Source organism: Asterias rubens, chromosome 2 (assembly GCF_902459465.1).
Source record: "Asterias rubens chromosome 2, eAstRub1.3, whole genome shotgun sequence".
Lineage (NCBI taxonomy): Eukaryota > Metazoa > Echinodermata > Asteroidea > Forcipulatida > Asteriidae > Asterias > Asterias rubens.
In genome coordinates, this window is record NC_047063.1 from 4,392,733 (window position 1) to 4,412,508 (window position 19,776).

Consider the following 19,776-nt stretch of genomic DNA (forward strand, 5'->3'; position numbering starts at 1 on the left):
CATTGCGTAAAGCAGTAGTCAATCACAATTTCATTCTGCAATTCACCTTAGGCCTATTTGTCGATTTCAAAAATAATTATGGAATGATGAGAGAGACAAGGGGTCGATCACAAAGAGTTAGGACTAGTCCTCTGAGATATTAAAAAACTTAAGGCTAGTCCTAAGTTAGGGCGATGAACTCGTCCTAACTCCAGATAAGACTCTAGAAATCCACCAAAGAACGGTTTTCATCACAATGTATAATATTGCCACTATGTAACGGCTGGTTTGTGATCCCAACTGTTGATTATCAACACGATCCCAACCTCAGGCCCACATTTTGACAATTATGGTGGCCTCTCACGTACACGGGCACCACCTAACACATACCTAAGAAGTTATGTGTTCTTGTTGTTTGGTTTTATATTAAATACAAACTGCACTGAAAGTTCATCACTATCCCTAACAAATCAAAATTTGTAAACTTTTTTTGGAAAGCTTGAAAATCTATTTAAACAGACTGGTTCCTTTTTTTACGCAGAGCCCGCTTCTGAACACTAATAAGACCGTTTTAACAAAATGTTTTGGAAATCAAATTGAAATTTCACCTCTTGAATTCGGCGGTTTGATAGCCATGGCTTTTAGTTTAACGATGAGCGATTGGTCTTGTGTCTACAACTTAACGATATTGACAAATCTTTATGTGCCTGCGATGAAGTACTTGATCATAGACTAATTTAATAATGCAAGACAGCAGCAGGGTTCAGTCTTAATTATCCATCCATCTTCTAGTAATCAGGAGTATCTGTGTTATTTCACATAACACTGTCTTAAGATGGTGGTCTAGTGAATCATGTCTCGTCTACAAGACTCCTAACGAGGGGCAGCTGCGCCTAGAGCTGCGATGGCGCACTGGCTAGATTAGAGAATTACCAGACACTATTTTGAAATATCCCATTGTTTGCTGTAAAAGTGTGGACATGTGAACGAAAAGGATCCAAACTGATACACTATGTGGACGTAAACATATCCACACAGTGTTTTAAAGTGTTGGAAATATACAAAAACCAATGAGAGCTTTTGCCAAAAAGTACAACAAAAAGAGGAACAAAATGTGGATGTCCCTAATTGCGGAAGTGTGGTGGCCGAGCGGTTACGATCACCGAATTCAAACTCTGGTGTTTCTGATCAGCAGTGTGGGTTCGAATCCCAAGCCGTGACACTTGTGTCCTTAAGCAAGACACTTAACCATTGCTTCGTCCTTCGGATGGGATGTAAAGCTGTTGGTCCCATGTGTTGGGTAACGCATGTAAAAGAACCTAGTGCACTTATCCAAAAGAGAAGGGGTTCACCCCGGTGTTCCTGGCTGTGGCTGCTGTTTGCACCGTAGCACCTTGTAAACCATTATAAGGTGCTAACTAATTGGGTCTCAAAATTCATCACTGCAATAACCTATCTTTCTGAAAGTTTGTTTATACTCAGCGCCTTGAGTACCTTGTTTGGTAGATACGTACGCTATATAAGACTTCGTTATTATTATTAATTGCAGGTGTTTTGTGTGTGTGATGTGGGGTGGGGTAGAGGCTATAAGACTAAAGGTGTATCGCCAACACAATTGCGTTGGCAGCCTCTTACCGATCCTCTGTGCATAATGAGGCAACCTCGCATTTTCCAAGTACAAACTAAAGGTATCTCTGAAGCTCAGAATGCAAAATAAAGTAATCTGCCGAGTGATTTAATGTGACCCAGAACTGGCGACTGGGTGTGTAGTAAAGCCACGATGGATACCTGTATCGACCTCGTCCCCAGGGGACGTCCTTACTTCTAGCCCGTATTTCCCCTTGTTTAGGCAGTAATCGAGGTGAACAGCCTCGGACGTGGGTGACTATACTCGTCATGTCAACCATCAACATGTATTATTATTTCCCCTCAAACCGTACTCAATGCGTGGGTCCTGGGATGACCCCTGACCACGTGGGAATTACAGTGTACGGTTGTACATTAGAAAGATAAATTATCGTATTACAGAAGCCACGACGAGTTACAATGAACTAGATCCTCATTCTCTCGTTGTGGTCTACGGAAATGCGGTAGGTGGATAGAGTATGGGGAAAAATACCGGGGGAGAAGGGTATTTACCCCTTTGTTAAATGTCTTTGAAGATGAAATAACAGATAATATAAATTGTAATCTGTATGCCGACTCAGCGTACAGTTGGGGGGATATTTTTTACGGGAAAGGTGATATTTTAGTTCCAATGGGTCCTGGATTACATAGAGACTGGCTACAATGATGAATACTTATTGTAAGGTGTGCAAATCTATGTAAATCAAAGAAGACAGTTTGAGACTGCCCTCTGTTTTCTCCAGCATAACCTGTTACTTGTTTGAAATACATACATGGTAAATGTATATAGGAATTAGGGCAGTGAGCGTGATGGTGAGGTAAAAATTTAGACTTGGTTTCCGGTAACATTAGTGTGTACCTCAAAAAAAAATACTAAAATAGGGTATATAAAGGTTGCGAATTTTCCCCTTCTTTGTTGTTTTGCGTGGCGCATGGTTATTCTCCTACGGGGCAGAAACATGGACAACAACTAAGAAATTGGAAAAGAAACTGAGAGTCACAGAACGAGCAATGGAAAGAATCATGGTAGGAGTTACAAGGAAGGACAGGGTCAGAAATGAGGACTTAACGAAAGAAAACAAATGCCAGGGACATCATACAGGAAATAAAAACAAAGAAAAGGAGGTGGGCAGGCCACCTTGCAAGACGCCATGACAAAAGATGGACACATTGCATTACGGAATGGACCCCAAGAACCCATACGAGACAAAGAGGCAGACCAAGCAGGCGTTGGATGGACAACATCACAGAGTTTGGAACCGTCACATGGATGCGGCGCGCACAGGAAAGATCGAGATGGAACAATGATGAAGAGGCCTTCCTCCTGCAATGGAGCGACATAGGCTGAATAGATGGTTACACTCAACTATGTAGAGCAAAGCTGCCAAGCAGTCTTTTCTTTGTTACAGATAGTTTTTGTAGAAAGTATTTTGAAAAGGGAACATTCTGAGTAAAATATTAGGACCCCCACAAACTGCAACGATACACAGGACTTTAACAAAAGGATTCCAGTGTTTTGACAGATCGAGTTCATTCTCGGTATGACTTTGTACACAGACCGATACATTGTAGTCGTGTACATTGTTTTTTGTTATCACTCGATGGTATTACCATAGAGGGTGACTATTAAACTCAACAAAAGCGTCTTGCACCAAGACTAACATATACCCAAAGGAACAGCACTACACAATTTTAGCCAAAACAATAGTTGATATAAACAAAGACAACTCATCAATTTACCCAGTCAACTAGTGTACAAATTAATATTGACTACGTTGAGTGATGGTTTTAAACACGACTCCCAAGGTGATCCCCGGAGCGTTGTATTTCCCCAAAGGCAAAACGTACTATATTACTCATTTCTCAAAAACTCTTCACTCGATTTCTTATGTGTGTGAACATTGTTATTAATCTTATTTGTTGTGACAACTTTTTACTGAAAGCCACAAATGGCTGCCAAGTAGCCTACCTGAGCTTGTAGGCAAGGTAAAACTACTGAGACTTTTAAACTGTCTTTCAGGCAGAGAGCTAGTGCTAAAAGATAAGAATAACTGTTTATGTTGATAATGATATCATTGTCTCTGTTTGTTTTAAGCCTTGACTTGGATAAGTGCCGATGTGTGGACGGACATTGCCAGCCGAGATTTTCGCATCATGGGAAACGTACTGATGGTTACCGTGGAAAACACCGAGGTGCCAGGGTTCCAATCCTACCTCAGGGATCTCAACCCATTCCACAAAGAATTCCAAGACGATCCCTGGCTCCGAGAGATCTGGGAGGGGGAGTTTGGCTGCAAGGTCGGGTTCCCTATCGATCAGGACTCGCCCTGCTCTCACCACACGCTCCTGGATCTGGAGGACATCGAGAATGCTGCCATGTCCTTCACAATACATCGAGTGTACTTGGCGGTTTATGCAGTGGCACAAGCATTGGCGGACATCCAGCACTGCGTTGATACGCAGGGGTTATTGGCCAACGGGAGATGTCCTACTATAAAGGACGTGGAGCCCTGGCAGTTCATGAAGTACTTGATGTCCGTTAACTTCACCACCAGCAACAACGGCAGTCGGCACGTCTCATTCAACAAAGAAGGCGGCATTGTGGACACCTTCAAGATAATTCAATGGCAACGGTGTGAGGAGAATGGCATGAGTGATTGCCAGGTTGTAAACTTTGTCGAGATTGGACGCCACAAGGATGGTGTTTTGCATATTAATGATACTCGGAGTAGATGGTATAATGACGACACTAACCTCGATGTGGTAAGTATAGTCATTTTATGATGTAGGCTACCATTATTAAAGTTAGTTTTACCCAAACAACCGATGTGTGTTTAATAACACTGTAAGTTCCTTCCCGAGTTCTGTGAAAACAAATGACAGGCGTATTAATAGCTGGGTGGGATTCGAACCAACAATATTTGCAATTATAGAGCAGTGGTTTGCCAACTATGATGTAGCTTATGGTTGTTGGTTGGATTTCCTCCACATTTTGCCTACTCCACGAAGGAGTTTTTGAAGGGTGTTAAAAGCACAATTTGTACTAAAGTTTACTGCGCACTTTTCATTTCACAGCGCTGCTATAACCTTTAGGGGCCAATTTCATTACAGCTGATTAAGCACAAAAAGTAGCTTAACGCAACAAAATTATCCCTTAACTACTGAATAAGGTTACTGTACCGTGCAGCCGAATCACAATGCATACTCAGTATCGTTTTGTTTTGTAGGTAATATATTTTCTGCTCAAGCAGCTCGATAAAACATGGGCCTAAAGCAACTAACAGTTCTTAATTGATATACACGCTTAACGATGTTTCCGCTGAGCAAACAATTACCAACATCAGTCAAAGAGGATACACATAGAACAAAAAATGTTGTTTTGACCGATAACATTATTCTGGTAAGCATAACATTAAATAAGTAACAAAGGAGAAAACCAGAGACCGGGCGTCATGCGTTACATATCTAACACCATTTTGATATTAGTTTAAATTATGAAATGTGTCAGATAATGTTAAACCATTATCATAATGATATCTTAACATCCGACGCTAACACTTTGTGTTTAACGAGTTTAGCACCATGAATACTGGTTGTTTTAACCAAATTGAGCCAATATTCTTTTCCATCCAGCCTCGATGTGATTTTATACTCTACTCTCTTTATTTTACAGAGTTTTCTCTTTTGTCCGAGTGGTGCAGGTTCACTCTTTTGAGTGTGAAAGTCGATCTGTGTCACTCTCTTTGAGTGAACCTGAAACGAACTTCACTCTAAATTGAGACGGAAGTACCTGTCCTTCACTCTTACAATAAATGCCCATAATATTGCTCCTTTCAAGAGTGGTAGTGTTCGCTCTTCTACATTAAAGACACTGGACACTATTGGTTATTGTCAAAGACCAGTCTGCTCACTTGGTGTATCTCAGCATATGCATAAAGTAACAAACCTGCGAAAATTTAGCTCAATTGGTCGTCAAAGTTGCGAGATAATATGAAAGAAAAAACACCCTTGTCACACGGTTGATTTCGAGACCTCAAATTCTAAATCTGAGATCTTGAAATCAAATTCGTGGAAAATTACTTCTTTCTCGAAAACTATGTCATTTCAGAGGGAGCCGTTTCTCACAATGTTTTATACCATCAACCTCTCCCCATTACTCGTCACCAAGAAAGGTTTTATGATAATAATTATTTTGAGTAATTACCAATAGTGTCCACTGCCTTTAAGGAATAGGAGAAGATTAAGATGAGAAACAAGTATATTTTGTTACCAGTGATACTGGCATGAAACACTAGATTCCACTTGGCCCTAAGGAGCAATTTGTGTATAGTGGGTCAATATCTGGCCCATTTTATTGGTCTAATTTGAAATCTATCGTCTATTACTTCCCTTGGCAGTCAATATAATGTAAGGCAAGCTTCATTCTATGCAGGACAATCTATGTCACCGATCATTGTACTCCTGTGTGGAGGGGAACAATTATGGTGTACAAAGCGAACAGACACACCGTGTTTTCAATGCTATTATGTTAGGATTTGAAACCTTGCATGGCAGAATATTAAGTAAGAGAGTTTTGCAGAAACATCGTGTGAATATCTATTTTGAGTATAGTGTTGGTTCTGAAAAGAACCGATGGTTAACCACTCAACGTTTCGATCAGTATGCTCTGATCGTCTTCAGGAGAAAGAGGCTTAGATGCCACAATTCAATACTTCTTTCTAAAGACCGGTGAGCAAGTCTGATCGAATTTAAGTCTTTACTTGGTCGAACTGCCCCAATTCTCTCAGCCACAAATGATAGGGATACGACATATAAATAGCATATCATTTTGACAAGTGGATCTCAAGCCTGAGCTATTTTGGTGAAGCGAGAAATGTCACACCATGCGAGGAAACAAGCTGCGGGTATTTTTTCTGAAACAAAATATTTTCAATATTTTTCTTGTAACGTAAAACCAGTCCAAAGAGTATACTGCAAAGTTCTTCAAGCTATGTTGGGGGAATGGACGGGTAACTTATCATGTTGCAGATGGAAGCCTTTCGGTGGTAATAATGATGTATCGTAAGGCACGTACAGGACCGGGACACTAGCTGTGATTGAACGGCTGGAACTGAATCCACCAGGGGATTTATTTGAGTTTTTTGTTTATTTCCCGTCAGAAACACCCGAGGGGTGTTACCTGAGCTGAAAACGAACAACATGTTCCTGCTCAGGAAATCATTCTACTAGTCATTTGAAAAACAGACATTCTAAACTCAATGTTTATTTATTTATTATCGTATATACGACACAAACACTTTTGTGGGGGAAAAATAGTATCAAAACCTTTGGACTTGGGGTGTTTGTGCATAAATAATGTATTCATTACTTGCAATGCACACACTCTCTGAAACGAGACAATTGATAGCAACGATGAAGGGTCCATTCCTCTGAGGCATCCAACGTCAACGTCCGGTACTGTCAGACATTTAAGCCGCCATTTCAATCGAAAAATAGAAGAACACGAAAAGAAGAAGACAAAATTGGAATATTTTTTTAGCCCCATGTCAGGCCTTCAAATAACCAATGGCACCCGAAGCAATTGCATTGGTGCCATGTGCTTTTGTTGTGGTGCCCTTTGTTAAGCCGCAATATAAACAGAAGAAGAGCAAATCTTTTGATGTTGAGTTATACGACTCCATTTGTTCAACTTCATCAAATTCACCACAAAAGTCCCATGGAGCAATCAGTCATCAATGTATACAATTTTAGGTGGCACAAACAATAACTAAACAATTTCCTCATTGAAGTGCCCCTTAGCCAGAAGAAAATTGATGTGCCCCTTAGCCAGAAGAAAATTGATGTGCCCCTTAGCCAGAAGGAAATTGATGTGCCCCTTAGCCAGAAGGAAATTGATGTGCCCCCTTCAAGAACAAAAAATCAAGGCCTGCCATGTCATTTAAAACAATCACAATTCCTAAGTAAGCAGCATCATTTGTCAAATGGATGCACAGGTGGCTTATCCTATATTCATAAATACCCCAGACAGTTTCTCTACTCCTATTGGTGGGTGTGCATAAACCTTTTGTTAATGACGGTAAAAAGTGTTAATTCATGGACGTGACACGCGACCTTGCAACTTTTCTTATAAGATATGTTCTTCCTTCCTATTGGTCGAGAGCAACAGCTGAAACATTTATTTTACTTTTTGACCAACAAGTGATGATGTTTTGGACCGAAAAGGTATTTATGAATGGGAATCAAAGTGTGTTGAATCGGTTTTCAACTAGTGGTTTAAACCCGCCGAGGCCTGGTTCTTTAAAATTTACCTCGACTTCGTCTCGGTAAATTATCAAGAACCAGGCCTCGTTGGGATTTAATAAACCACTAGTTGAAAACCTCTTCACCACACATTGATTCCCTTATTTTAGTTCCCTTGCAGATACCCACATTTAATCATATGAAAGAAAAGAAGCAATTATTATAGGCTAAATATTACAACTAGATATACGAGTCACATGACTCTCAGGCTCTGAGGTAACCAACGTACATGTCCTTTCGTAACCTTTATCTTGAAATAAAAAGAAGAAGATTTGTATGCAAGTTTGCCCCAAAGAAAGCAAAAGCCGGTTTTGGTAGAGGCTGCAAGAAGAAAAATATTTAAGGTAAAAAGAACTCAGGGGAGCTGAACGAAACAAGTTCATCTCCCTCTTAAAACAGTGTAGAGTGTAGGATGGAGTGAAACACACACCAGGCAAGAAATTCATGAGAGTTGCAAAACGTGGAATAAAGCTTTTGGTGGGTCTTTATTCTACATCTCACCAAAGCAAGATTGGCTGGGTGAGAAGAAGCAGAAAGCCCCAGGTTTAACGCTCAAACAGGACAACCGCATAAATGAGGCAAGGAAACGAGGCAAGGAAACGGTGCATTTTATCCCTCCATGAATCCATGAAGCTCCAGGCCCAAGAAACAGGATAAGGACACAGGTGTTGGCTTTATATGTATACACATGTACATCGGATTTAACTGCGAATCACCAACATCATGAAAACCATGTGAAATGATGCGAGGTCACAGGAGATTATGTATTAGTGGGTTCATCTCTGGCATAAATCACGAGCCTCAAAGTGTGACGTCAGATGTTCAGGCTAGGGCACAGCTTAGACCAGGTAAATCAAACTCTATGGTGGAAACACGATATGGAAAGGTTTGCGGTAACACCATGTAATGACCATCTCTAATGAGTTGGGGGTGGTACTGAAAAGAACCGTTGGTTTCAACTCGACGTTTCGATCAGAATGCTCTGATCGTCTTCTGGAGAAAGCTGGACTCTGATGCTGCATGCTGCTTAAGTACTGTGGAGGCAGGTGAATCTTATTGTTTCTGGTGCTTTCTTGAAAGCTAAACATATTGTTTTCTTAATTGTCGGAGTTGCAACCTTTTGAGGCTTCTACATCCGCGGTCCTCAATACCAAAACCTTAAAACTCAACGATACCAGACTCAATGGTTCACTTTAGGTAGACACAGGAATGATGGTCGTGGATAATTTGCAGATATGCAACATTCTCTGGGCCATGATGGTCAGACTGGAAGTCTCTTCTTCAAGTTGAGCATCATAACCAATAAAGATGGCTGTTTGGATGTTTATACCAACTGCCCACATCAATACGTACTGGTACAATAGAGTCTAGGACATCCAACTGGATCCCTTGATTTGATAATCTATACATGATGTAGGCCCCTACTCGGCTTGAGTATGCAAAATTATTGTTCTTTGGGATGTCATAATGCTGACTGTGTTTCCTTCAACTGATCTTAAGTTGTGCTGCTAAACAGGGCTCAGTTTCATAGAGCTGCTAAGTAGCTAAGCACAGCAAAATCATGGAATAAGGTTACCAGCCAAACTATGATGTCATTGTACATCCTGCTCATGTGTCTACGTACGTAGCAGTCAATTGCTCAGCAATTTTTTTCTTTTCAAAAGCAGATTAAATCGGGCCCTGGTTTATCGCGCTAATAGATATGACAGCGTCACTTCTATCCGATCTTCCAACCAAAAGAACTTCAAATTACTTCCCCCGGTTTTCAAATACCAACTCTACACCTTTAAACTAAACGAAACTCATTCAAGTCATCTACAATTCCACAGATGTTCTACAAAGATATACCACATTACTTGTTGTGCCCAAAACCAGCACTACCACTGTCGACAATTAATGTCTGCTGCCCCAAAACTCTGAAACAATTTATCCGGCAGTATCCTACTCAACTCACTATCAGCAGCCTGCAAAAATATATCAGAACTCACTTGTTGAAATAAATCGCTCAGCCATGACACCATATCATTGATGGGGCTCACTTGTAACGTGAGAGTCATTGCCCTTCTATTTACAATCTCGTCCTGACAATGTTTTGAGTAGAAGATTATCTACGTCAGACCACCCCACGGTCACCTTCACAAATTGTCTCGCCAGTACAGTTTAAAATTACACCACGCTTCGACTTTATTCCAGCCGCAAAATTAAGATTGAGAACCTGCATCATTTGATCGGTTCGTCTCCTTGTGACTTTGATGAGGATTCCTTAATTGATGCTGCTTTGACAAGTCCCTGTCTGATGTTCTCCCTTTCATGCATCCGTGACAGTATCTCATTTCGTATTACATGCCAAGGATCTCATCTATGTGCTCATCTTGCAGGAACGCAATCTTCTTAACAAAGTCATTCTCAAAGAGGAATATGAAGAAGAAAACCTGAATCCGAGTGGGGAAATGCACACGCGCGGGTACATCAAACGTCTGTCTATACAACAGGAAGCTGCAACCAATCTTCATATTTAACGATCTATCATTGACATCAATAATGTAAGACCCTTGAATAATATTGTCAAGCAACAGCTTCTTGCCACTGTTAGGACAATGGCACTGCAGTTTCCAAACGACACAAACTCCCTGTAAATCGATCCTTTACCACAGCTTTGGTTTCCGCTACATCTGGATGGCTGCAGGCAGTAAATTCATGGGTCTCTGACTGTGAATGTCCTCCCACTAGTCTGAAGGTCGATCTTTTGAATCAATTTCACACAGCATCTCAGTTCATAATCTGAAGTCAACGTTACAACATCAGAAGAAGAGCTCAGGATTTGATCAATTTATTCGTTGAAGATGAGTAGCCCTGCAAAGAGGCAGGAACGTCCACTTGGCTCACTATTGCCTCAGGAGTACCCCAGGGCTCGGTGCTTGGGCCGTGAATGTGCCGCTAACAACCCAGTTTATCTAAACTGGATGCTGTCATGCAACGCAACCATCTTGTTGCACAACATGATTGCTCTTATATATTGTATTCTTATTTGTAAAGGCACTGGACCCCTTTGGTAAACGTCAAAAACCAGTCTTCTCACTAGGTGTATTATACTGTATGCATAAAATAACAAACCCCAGAAAAACTTAGCTCATTTGGTCGTCTAAGTTGCGAGATAATAATGGAAAAAAAGACAGCCTTGATCGCACAAGTTGTGTGGTTACATATGCTTTATTTCGAGACCACGGCCGAGGTCTCGAAATCAATTCAAATAATTGTTTTAGTGAGAAATTATTTTTCTCAAAACAACGTCACTTCAGGGGGAGCCGTTTCTCACAATGTTTTATATTATCAACAGCTCTCCGTTGCTCATTACCAAGTAATTTTTAACGCTAACAATTTTCTAGAGTTATAACCAATAGTGTCCAGTGCCTTTAACAATTACGTAACATTGATAATTGACAAAGACCAGTTTTCACAATTATTCACCCAACACAAATACATGAAAGAACAAACCTGATAAAAAAATTAAGCTCAATCAGTCACGAGAAAAAAAGAGTTGAGTCAAGGTTTTTTTACTTTTGGATCTCGCCGCGTCATTTTCTTTTCATTTATTCCAGAATGCATTGCTCGATCGTAACCCCCTGACATGAAAAATATCCAAATAATATGTGGTATTCAAATTAGTCCTGTGGTTGCGCGTCTCCATTCTGCATTAGGCAAAAGTTGTAACGAGGCTGGGAACAGAGTTGCTCGGACATTATGGTTGTCTGACAATGTGTTCCAACCATCGAACCATGCTACATGTACATCTCTTATTCATCCAGCATGTATGGGTCATACAATATTAATACAAACATGGGCCACATTTTCATACAAAATAAACGTCGGTGACGATTTTGGTTAAAGCCTGAGAAGTTCTTAATGGACATCAATATTAATTTCCAGATTAAGTTATTATATTCCCCACCAGGATTATGGATGTCTTCCTTTGGCGGTGACAACAAAGAATTCAAATGTCTTTTTTCCTGTGAGCAGACAGGTTATAAAGCGAGTACAAGGCCTCATTGCTAAAATATAAACACGTCGAAGAGAATACAAGATGAATCTAAAGATACACCACCAGAAGAAAGATGAATCTTAATCCATCTGGATTGGAGCGCGGTATGTGTGTATAAGGAAAAGGGACTCCCGGCCCCCAGGGATCTGTGAAGACCTACTCAAAGCTTCCGCCCCAATCCCGTCCAGAAATGGAGATTAAATGGCACCGGCGTCAAAAGAAGAAAATAACAGTAAAATGTATTCAGAGTGCTCGAGTTACTTTATGTCCGTGGGGGTACTTGTGTCTTGCCGCTATTATACCAAAGTTGTCTTCAGCTAGTCCATTGGCAGGGGGTGACAAGAAACAACAATGTCTCCCGTCACCACACGTATTGTGTACAGTGTGATTAGGCGATACTGCGGTACGGGCTAATAGGACAATGCTCCCGTTAACAGCATTATTTTCAGCTATAGTTTTCCCGACCCCTTCTATAATTTTTTTATATACATCTTAAGTTTCAAAATACGTCGCAAACACAAAATAGATGACTTAAAATTTTCAAAACAATTCCCAGGTTATAAAATATAGGCAATTTGAATTATCCTGTAACTTGATACAAAATGGCTTTGCCCCATGATAGCAGACCACCCCAAAACCAGGGAGTTTTGGCGTATGGAACTCTTACATAAAAAGCTACTTTTTTTTCCCTAAGGAATTCATACCCACATGTTTCATTGTAATTTCAAATTTTGTCTAGACAAAAAAAAAAAAATTGTCTAGACAACAGTTTTCCGTCAAGGGGAAATTTTATGAAAGTTATTTTTTGACGAGCACAATTTAAATGACTAGTCAATTTATATGACTAAGCCCCATCACATACGCTAAGCCCCTAGCTTTGTACTAGAAAAAAACCACTGAATATTTAACAAGAAACGCAATAAACAAAAATCATTTATTAATAGCCATAAAGTACCCGATGTCTGTGTGGTAGACAGGTAAGACCAGGATAACAAGCAGTTACCCTTGAGATAAGACACAACCCTTCATTAACTAAATAAATACTTTTAAGTATATTAAAATATAATTAACACAACTTTTGATATATGGCACTTAATAAATGTTTTTTTTGTTGTTATGTTATTATAATGTCACACAGGCTGCTGTCTGCTACGCACGCAATTTTGAGAGTACATGTACATGTATTATATTACGTTCAATTAATGGCAAGTGTAGAAAACAAAGCGTCGGTCTCATTAAATATTTATAAATTCAACCCTATACTAATATTCTAGTATAGACAGATCTGAAAGCCCACGGAAAGGGGTATACATGTAGTGCACACATTTTGCCCAATTGTGACTTGGGAAGGGGGGGTTGTTGACTTCCAACAAGAGGCATTTTGGATGACATTATTTAACATGCCCTGAAATAAATGGTTTCATTTGCCAAGAGATGTACGGGGAATTTTTTTTAAAGATTGATGCTCAGACGTCTGGAAAATTACAACGGTGTAGGGGCGTTTTAATTTTGAGGGAAAATAACTCGTCTGGCCCTGTGACTTCCCATATAAGAATGTATTGAGGCCAAATAGTCAATAAATAACTTCTCATTTAATTTGAGAATTCCGAGTGGTTTTCGTAACTTTTTTTAATATTTAGCGTTTTGCACTTGTGAGTTTATTTTAGTGGGGTGCACCCTTAAACGCTGCTCCGCCTAAAAATGCGCACCGCTCTGTTTAGCACACGGGATGGCGCAACACAGATAATTGTTACGATAGACCTCATAATGTGAATTAGCGCAATTCAAACTTTTTCTGTGACGTCACTCTATTCTCCTTAACATAGCATAAGGCATCTGAAAGCACACACATTTGTGCATTTAGGGTGTTTCTTTTTACATTATTCTCTTGCAACTTTGATGACCAATATTATAGGCAGTTTCCATCTATAGATACTTCTTTGTCAACTCTGACGCTTAAATTGATTTATTTTCCTATCTTACAGCCTCCGTCCGGGGTATGTAAGTCGCCGTGTCCGCCCGGTTCTAGGAAGGTTAGCCGAGACGGGCTCCCAGTCTGCTGCTACGAATGCACTGAATGTCCGGAAGGATCATTCACTAATACTACAGGTAAAGACAGGTGTTTCTAAAGTGCTCGTTGACGATGTGCACGTAACCACTGTTCGAGATAGGTTACCATGACGATCTTAGTCCCGGCCATGGAACTGCCTGTTAAAAATGAGCTCCCCTGTTTCCTATAACAACACTCAAGAGACAATATTTTCAATAATGTCTGATAAAATAACCAGTTGTTTTGATGTTGTGGGAAAACTTCACACTAACTTTTGATGAGCACACAACATGGTTTCAAGTGCTTGCATAGAGCAAACATAGCAGTGTAACGACAACCTGGCCAGCAAAATTCTGAGCTGAACGTTGCTTTAATCGTATGAATTTGCCAGTCAGTAATGAATGTACCTTGGAGCATGATTAACTCGGGAGCTATGCTATAACACAGGTCAGGTACGTTTAATAGAGAAGGCCTTACCGTTAGTTTTCCGCCACTGTTCAAGGACTGAATGTTATTCTCAATGCTCTAAATTAGAGCCAAACAGGAAGAGAAGGTGAAGAAATTTCAGTTGTAGATGTGGGAGGAATACCCTTAGAGCCAAACAGGAAGAGAAGATGAAGGAATTTCAGTTGTAGATGTGGGAGGAAAACCCAAGAGAATTAATCCAAGAAAAAACCCACGCAGTCATGTAGGGACTGACAATGTCCCAAGTGGGATTCAAACCAGGGGGTCACAGAGGCGTAAGGCGAGGCACGATGTGATATCCTTATTAATGCAAGCATCATGGTGCTTGATTTATCGACGTTATGTTGGAAAGCTGAATAACTTTGAAGAACAACAGTAGATCATTTTATTTTATTTAAGTTTCTTCTCAACTTCGTCTTACTTCCATTAATCATCAAAATGTTAACCAACCTCCATTTTTCTCTTGTCACCAATTCAGAGATGGATTTAACCAAGAGTTAAGACTAGTCTTATCTCGACGAGTTAAATTTAAGACTAGCCTCAAAATTTGTAATAACCCATAAAGAGTCCTGGAACTATTCCTAAGTAAGGACTATCTTTGTGAAATGACCCATAGTTTCCTCGTTGTATTTCTTACAATCTCAGTTTAATCTCTTTTAGGTGAACTGCTGTGCACTGAGTGCCCGCAAGGAACATGGTCCAATGAGAACCGCACGTCGTGTGACCCAAAGACAGCCGATCTGCTCCAATGGAACGAGCCCGTAACCATCATCGTCATGTGTATCTGCGTTGTCGGTTGGATCGCAACTTCAATCATGCTGATCACCCTATGCGCTCACCACAACACCGCCATCGTGCGAGCCTCCAATCGTGAGATCAGCTACTGCCTCCTGACGCTGCTCCTGGTCGCGTTCCTGGAACCATTGCTATACATCGGCATGCCAGTCACCTGGTCCTGCAACTTCCGGATCGCCTTGCACAGTCTAAGCAATACAGGAGTTCTCGCGATATTTGTCGTCAAGACTCGGAGAATTCTGGACGTATTCGACACCACGTGGAGAGGATTCTCGTTGAGATCTCGTCTGCGTAGGACGGGACTTCAGGTGTTGTTGATCTTGGTCATGATCCTCATTCAAGGCACCGTGGTTGCTGTTTACCTTGTCATACGACCCTCTAAAGTTCTCCTAGACCAAGATATATCAAACTCCAAAGTATACGCCCAGTGTGATAGCGAAGTACTAGCCTTCGTGGTTATGTACACGTACAACGCCATCTTGTCGTGTGTGTGTTTTGTATTTTCCTTTCGCGCCAGAAAGATACCTGAGAATTTCCACGAAACGCGGTACATCACAGTGACGATGCTGTTCTACATGGTCATATGGGTGGTGTCGCTACCCACGTATTTCTCGACAACGGGGAAACTTCAAGCTTTAATGCAGATCATCTCTGTCCTGCTGACGAACTATATGATCCTTGGCTTCATGTTTGTGCCCAAGTTTTACATTATATTTATCACACCGGAGAGAAATACCACCCAGTCCATTCGTGAACAGGCATGCGGTTTTCGAATGGGAGAGATTAACAACACTCTTGTTGTGCAGATGGACGGAGAAGGAAGACGGCTTTCCTCCAAACTGTCAGGATCCGAACCACATCTGGTCAACCATTCATAGTATATATTGTTCAAATTTCAATAAATTCTGGTGTTTTTCCCCCTTTTTCAGTGTGAGATTAGCATTTAGGCCCATCTCTATATCTTACACATTTATAATATTATATTAGTCAATTCATATGCACTTTTTGTCCTAAATGCATGAGCTTCATTGCTGGCGCATGAAGCTTTCTAATCAAGCAAAAATCATATAATATGCTAGGTATAAACGGGGGCAGCAAAATTACTGATGCTGGACTCTAACCCGTGACCTTTCTAACAATTGCTCTACCAATCATGTTGAACTAATCAGCCAATATAATCCATTTATTCACATCATATTATGTTTACAAAAGAGCCACACTACAGTCCCTGTAGGCACACTTTGTGCACTTACGAAAACAAGAAATGGGGCACATCTCAAAAGTTGTTTAAGCTGTTGTTTTTATAACTCTTGAAATAATATGCAAATTTTGACAGTAATGTAAATTGTGCCATAGGACCCTTGTAGTAACTTTCCCACCAGGAAAGCCCTAAAATATGGTTACTTGGTCAATGGGCAGTCCATATATGTCAATCATGTTGTGTAATTAATAGCAAAACTCTTTGTTTCACTTTTTTGGTCAAGGTTTTACAGTAGAATTAGTTACTCGTCTTTGGGATTCAAAATGCTGTCCTGATTTATAGGTCAAATGCATATTACGGTTTTAACTTTGGAAGCAATGCAAGTAAAAACTCATATTTTCATTTGAATTTAAATTAAACCTATTTATTCAGTACTATGAAGTTAAAAGTTGCTCAAGGATACCAGCAACTTCATTGATTTAGACATGTCTCTCTAAGTCAGAAAAACAGTGTTAAACCTATGATTCAGTACCAAAAAAGCCCAAGCAACGAGTTTAGTTTGTAAAGGTACCTGAGACGTCACCAGAGCCCATTTTCAAAGAGCTACTCATGCAAAAAAACAGTGCTTAATAATTAATAATATCAATATTAACAATAATAATAACAGGTATTTAGAGACGCTCCCCATAGAAAACTATATCACAGCGCTTACAAAAACTGAAATGCACAATAAACAACAAAATCTTAACGGAAAAGCTACATACACAATGTTTGAAAAGAATGGGAAAAGGAGAAAGCTTAATAATTGTTTGCTTAGCAAGAAGGAGCAGGATACCAGTTAAACATTGTACATGTGACATGTACATTGGCTGGTAACCTTGTTGTGCTTAGCCAGTGCTTGTGCTTTAGCAGCTCAAAGTGCAATAAAAAAAGTTTGGTTGAAGGTACAAGCGTCCTCAATTCTCTGATGTCGGTCTTACTTTCTAAATGTGGCAAGTACCTTTGGCGAAGGGCTTTTTAGATAATTATGTCAAGACGTTCCAAGTTGGCTTGAGATTGGCTGTTAATCCAGAGTATGTTTGTGGATGTAAAAAATCAAACGATATGTATCAGGCCCGTATGCTTCGTTTTTGAAAGGGCAAGGGCACCAAGGCATTTTCTCTTTGGCAAAGGGCACCCTATGAGGAAATTGTAAATTTCTACTGGAGCATTTCAAGGGCACCAAGGCAATGGCAAGGGGCAACGGCAAGGGGCAACGGAGGCAATCGCCTTTGTTGCCTCCGTGAAGTGTCAGGCCTGATGTATGTTACACTATACATGTATACCTAGTGCAATTGTTCTTTCTAAATCTTTCCTATCTGTTCATGATGTTTTAAACTCATTATCTTCTCTCCAAACTCATATATCAGGCACAATCACTTCTACAAACTAACTGTGTACAAAATTACATCTTCTCATTTCGGCTAAAACCCCGAGGGAATTATTTTCCCCAAAACACACCTTATAAATATTTAGTATGGCTTCACGGTGTTTCTTTCCCTCCAAAAATAGTATAAGTGACTAAAAATAAACAGGTTCAAAACATTCCATGTTCATCAGCTGCGGGAGTAACGTCCCATCTGGGTAAGTATGATCCGCACTAATGGACAAATATTAGCTTTACCTCAGTGAATGTTAGCTCCGATTTCAAATGAAAATGGATCCATTCTAAGAATATCTTTGACTATGTCTCCTCATATAACGAGTCGACAATGTAAAGCAAAACTGCCGTGAATTACTCATTTTTCATTATAAACAAATACACCTAATTAATATTGATTCTTAAAAAAAAAACCGCTCATATCCGTCACTAAGTCATGATCAAGGCACATTATTTCCTGCATGGTATTGTGGAGCTATCGAACACCCTGATTACAATTTACAAGGTGCTGTGGCGCAATACACAGCCAATCAAACCAGGAACACCAGGGCGTACCCCTTATCTTTTCAATAAAGTGCACTGGGCTCTTTCACATGCATTGCACAACACATGGGACCAACGGCTTTACATCCCATCCAAAGGACGCACCAAATTATACAATATAGGCCCTATATCACAGAAAATATTGGACAGAAGTGTACCGGTAGCCTTACAATCCCTACCTCACGCCTGCATTTATACAAAAATGTCAAAAAGCAACACAGTGTTCCTGATTTATTGACTAATCAGTCTGTTGTTGCCTAACGCATGATCGGCCATGACACAAATGTATGGGCTGATTGCCTTTACACTCGTTATCCAGCTCGGCTCGTTATACAATAATTGCATACTGTATAGCACCATGATTGAAGCCTGGTTTATCAATGCAATCTTGGGGCACCAAAACATTAGTATAAGGTTACGCCTACACTTCCAAAAAAAGATTTTAAATGACAAAAAGCTAAACTGCCAATAATCTATTGACTATTGGTCCCTTGTTGACATTACATCAACGCATGGGCTGATTGCTTTTAGAGTTCCAGCTCGTTATAAACACAATAATTGCATACTCCATGATGAAGCACCATGATTGAAGACCAAATTATAGCAATCTAGGGGAACTAAAACAACAAGTATACCAGTAATCAGGTTATCTGGTTGAAGGTACATTGATCTGGTACAAGTTGCTGTGTTTACTTGTGTCAGGCTTTGGGTATGCGACCAATGGAGACGGCCACGTAATAAGCTTGAAGAAAGAAGAGGTGGTTCTGAATAACCCCAGAGTTGATGTTTTAGTTTGTTTGTTTTATTTGTTTACTTGTGTCAAAACTAAAGTAGTGGGAGTTATCAGTATAAACAAAAAGGAACATAAGGAAAGTCTTGACGTTTTGAATGGTGTGTTCTGTTCATCTTCACGACAATGCTTTCCCCTCCTCTGGTTCTTCTCATCATAACTGCCATTTATTTTGAGAGGAGAATAATACTTTATTGTCTCCAATAAAATAGTTTATGGCTAACTTTGTACAATATGCAAAGCTTCAAAGCTTGGGCTATGTACCAATGGGGAATTTTTAGGACATAAGGTGGTAGCAGGCTTACTGCAGGCAAATCCATTGTTTTATGTGCGCATGCTCAGAACAGCTTTAAATTTTCCCGGTAAGTCTGCTGCCACCTAGCGTTCCGAAGTCTCCATTTAGTAGCTGTGGCTACCGGTATGACTGTTGCTAAGGCTGGTCTTAAAGGCAGTGGACACTATTGGTAATTACTCAAAATAATTGTTATCATAAAACCTTTCTTGATTATGATTAATGGGGAGAGGTCGATAGTATAAAACATTGTAAGAAACAGCTCCCTCTGAAGTG

At 40.1% G+C, this 19,776-nt stretch overlaps 1 protein-coding gene across 1 annotated transcript in view; it reads left to right on the top strand.

Moving 5' to 3' along the window:
- LOC117307423 (extracellular calcium-sensing receptor-like) overlaps nt 1–17,139 on the top strand; it is a 77,674-nt gene extending 60,535 nt beyond the window's left edge. Inside the window, exons 2-4 of the mRNA XM_033792168.1 lie at nt 3,701–4,368; nt 13,930–14,053; nt 15,120–17,139. Of these exons, the coding sequence (XP_033648059.1) occupies nt 3,701–4,368; nt 13,930–14,053; nt 15,120–16,132 (1,805 nt within the window). The 3' untranslated portion in view covers nt 16,133–17,139. The remainder of the gene's footprint in view (nt 1–3,700; nt 4,369–13,929; nt 14,054–15,119) is intronic.
- Nucleotides 17,140–19,776: the final 2,637 nt, after the last annotated feature.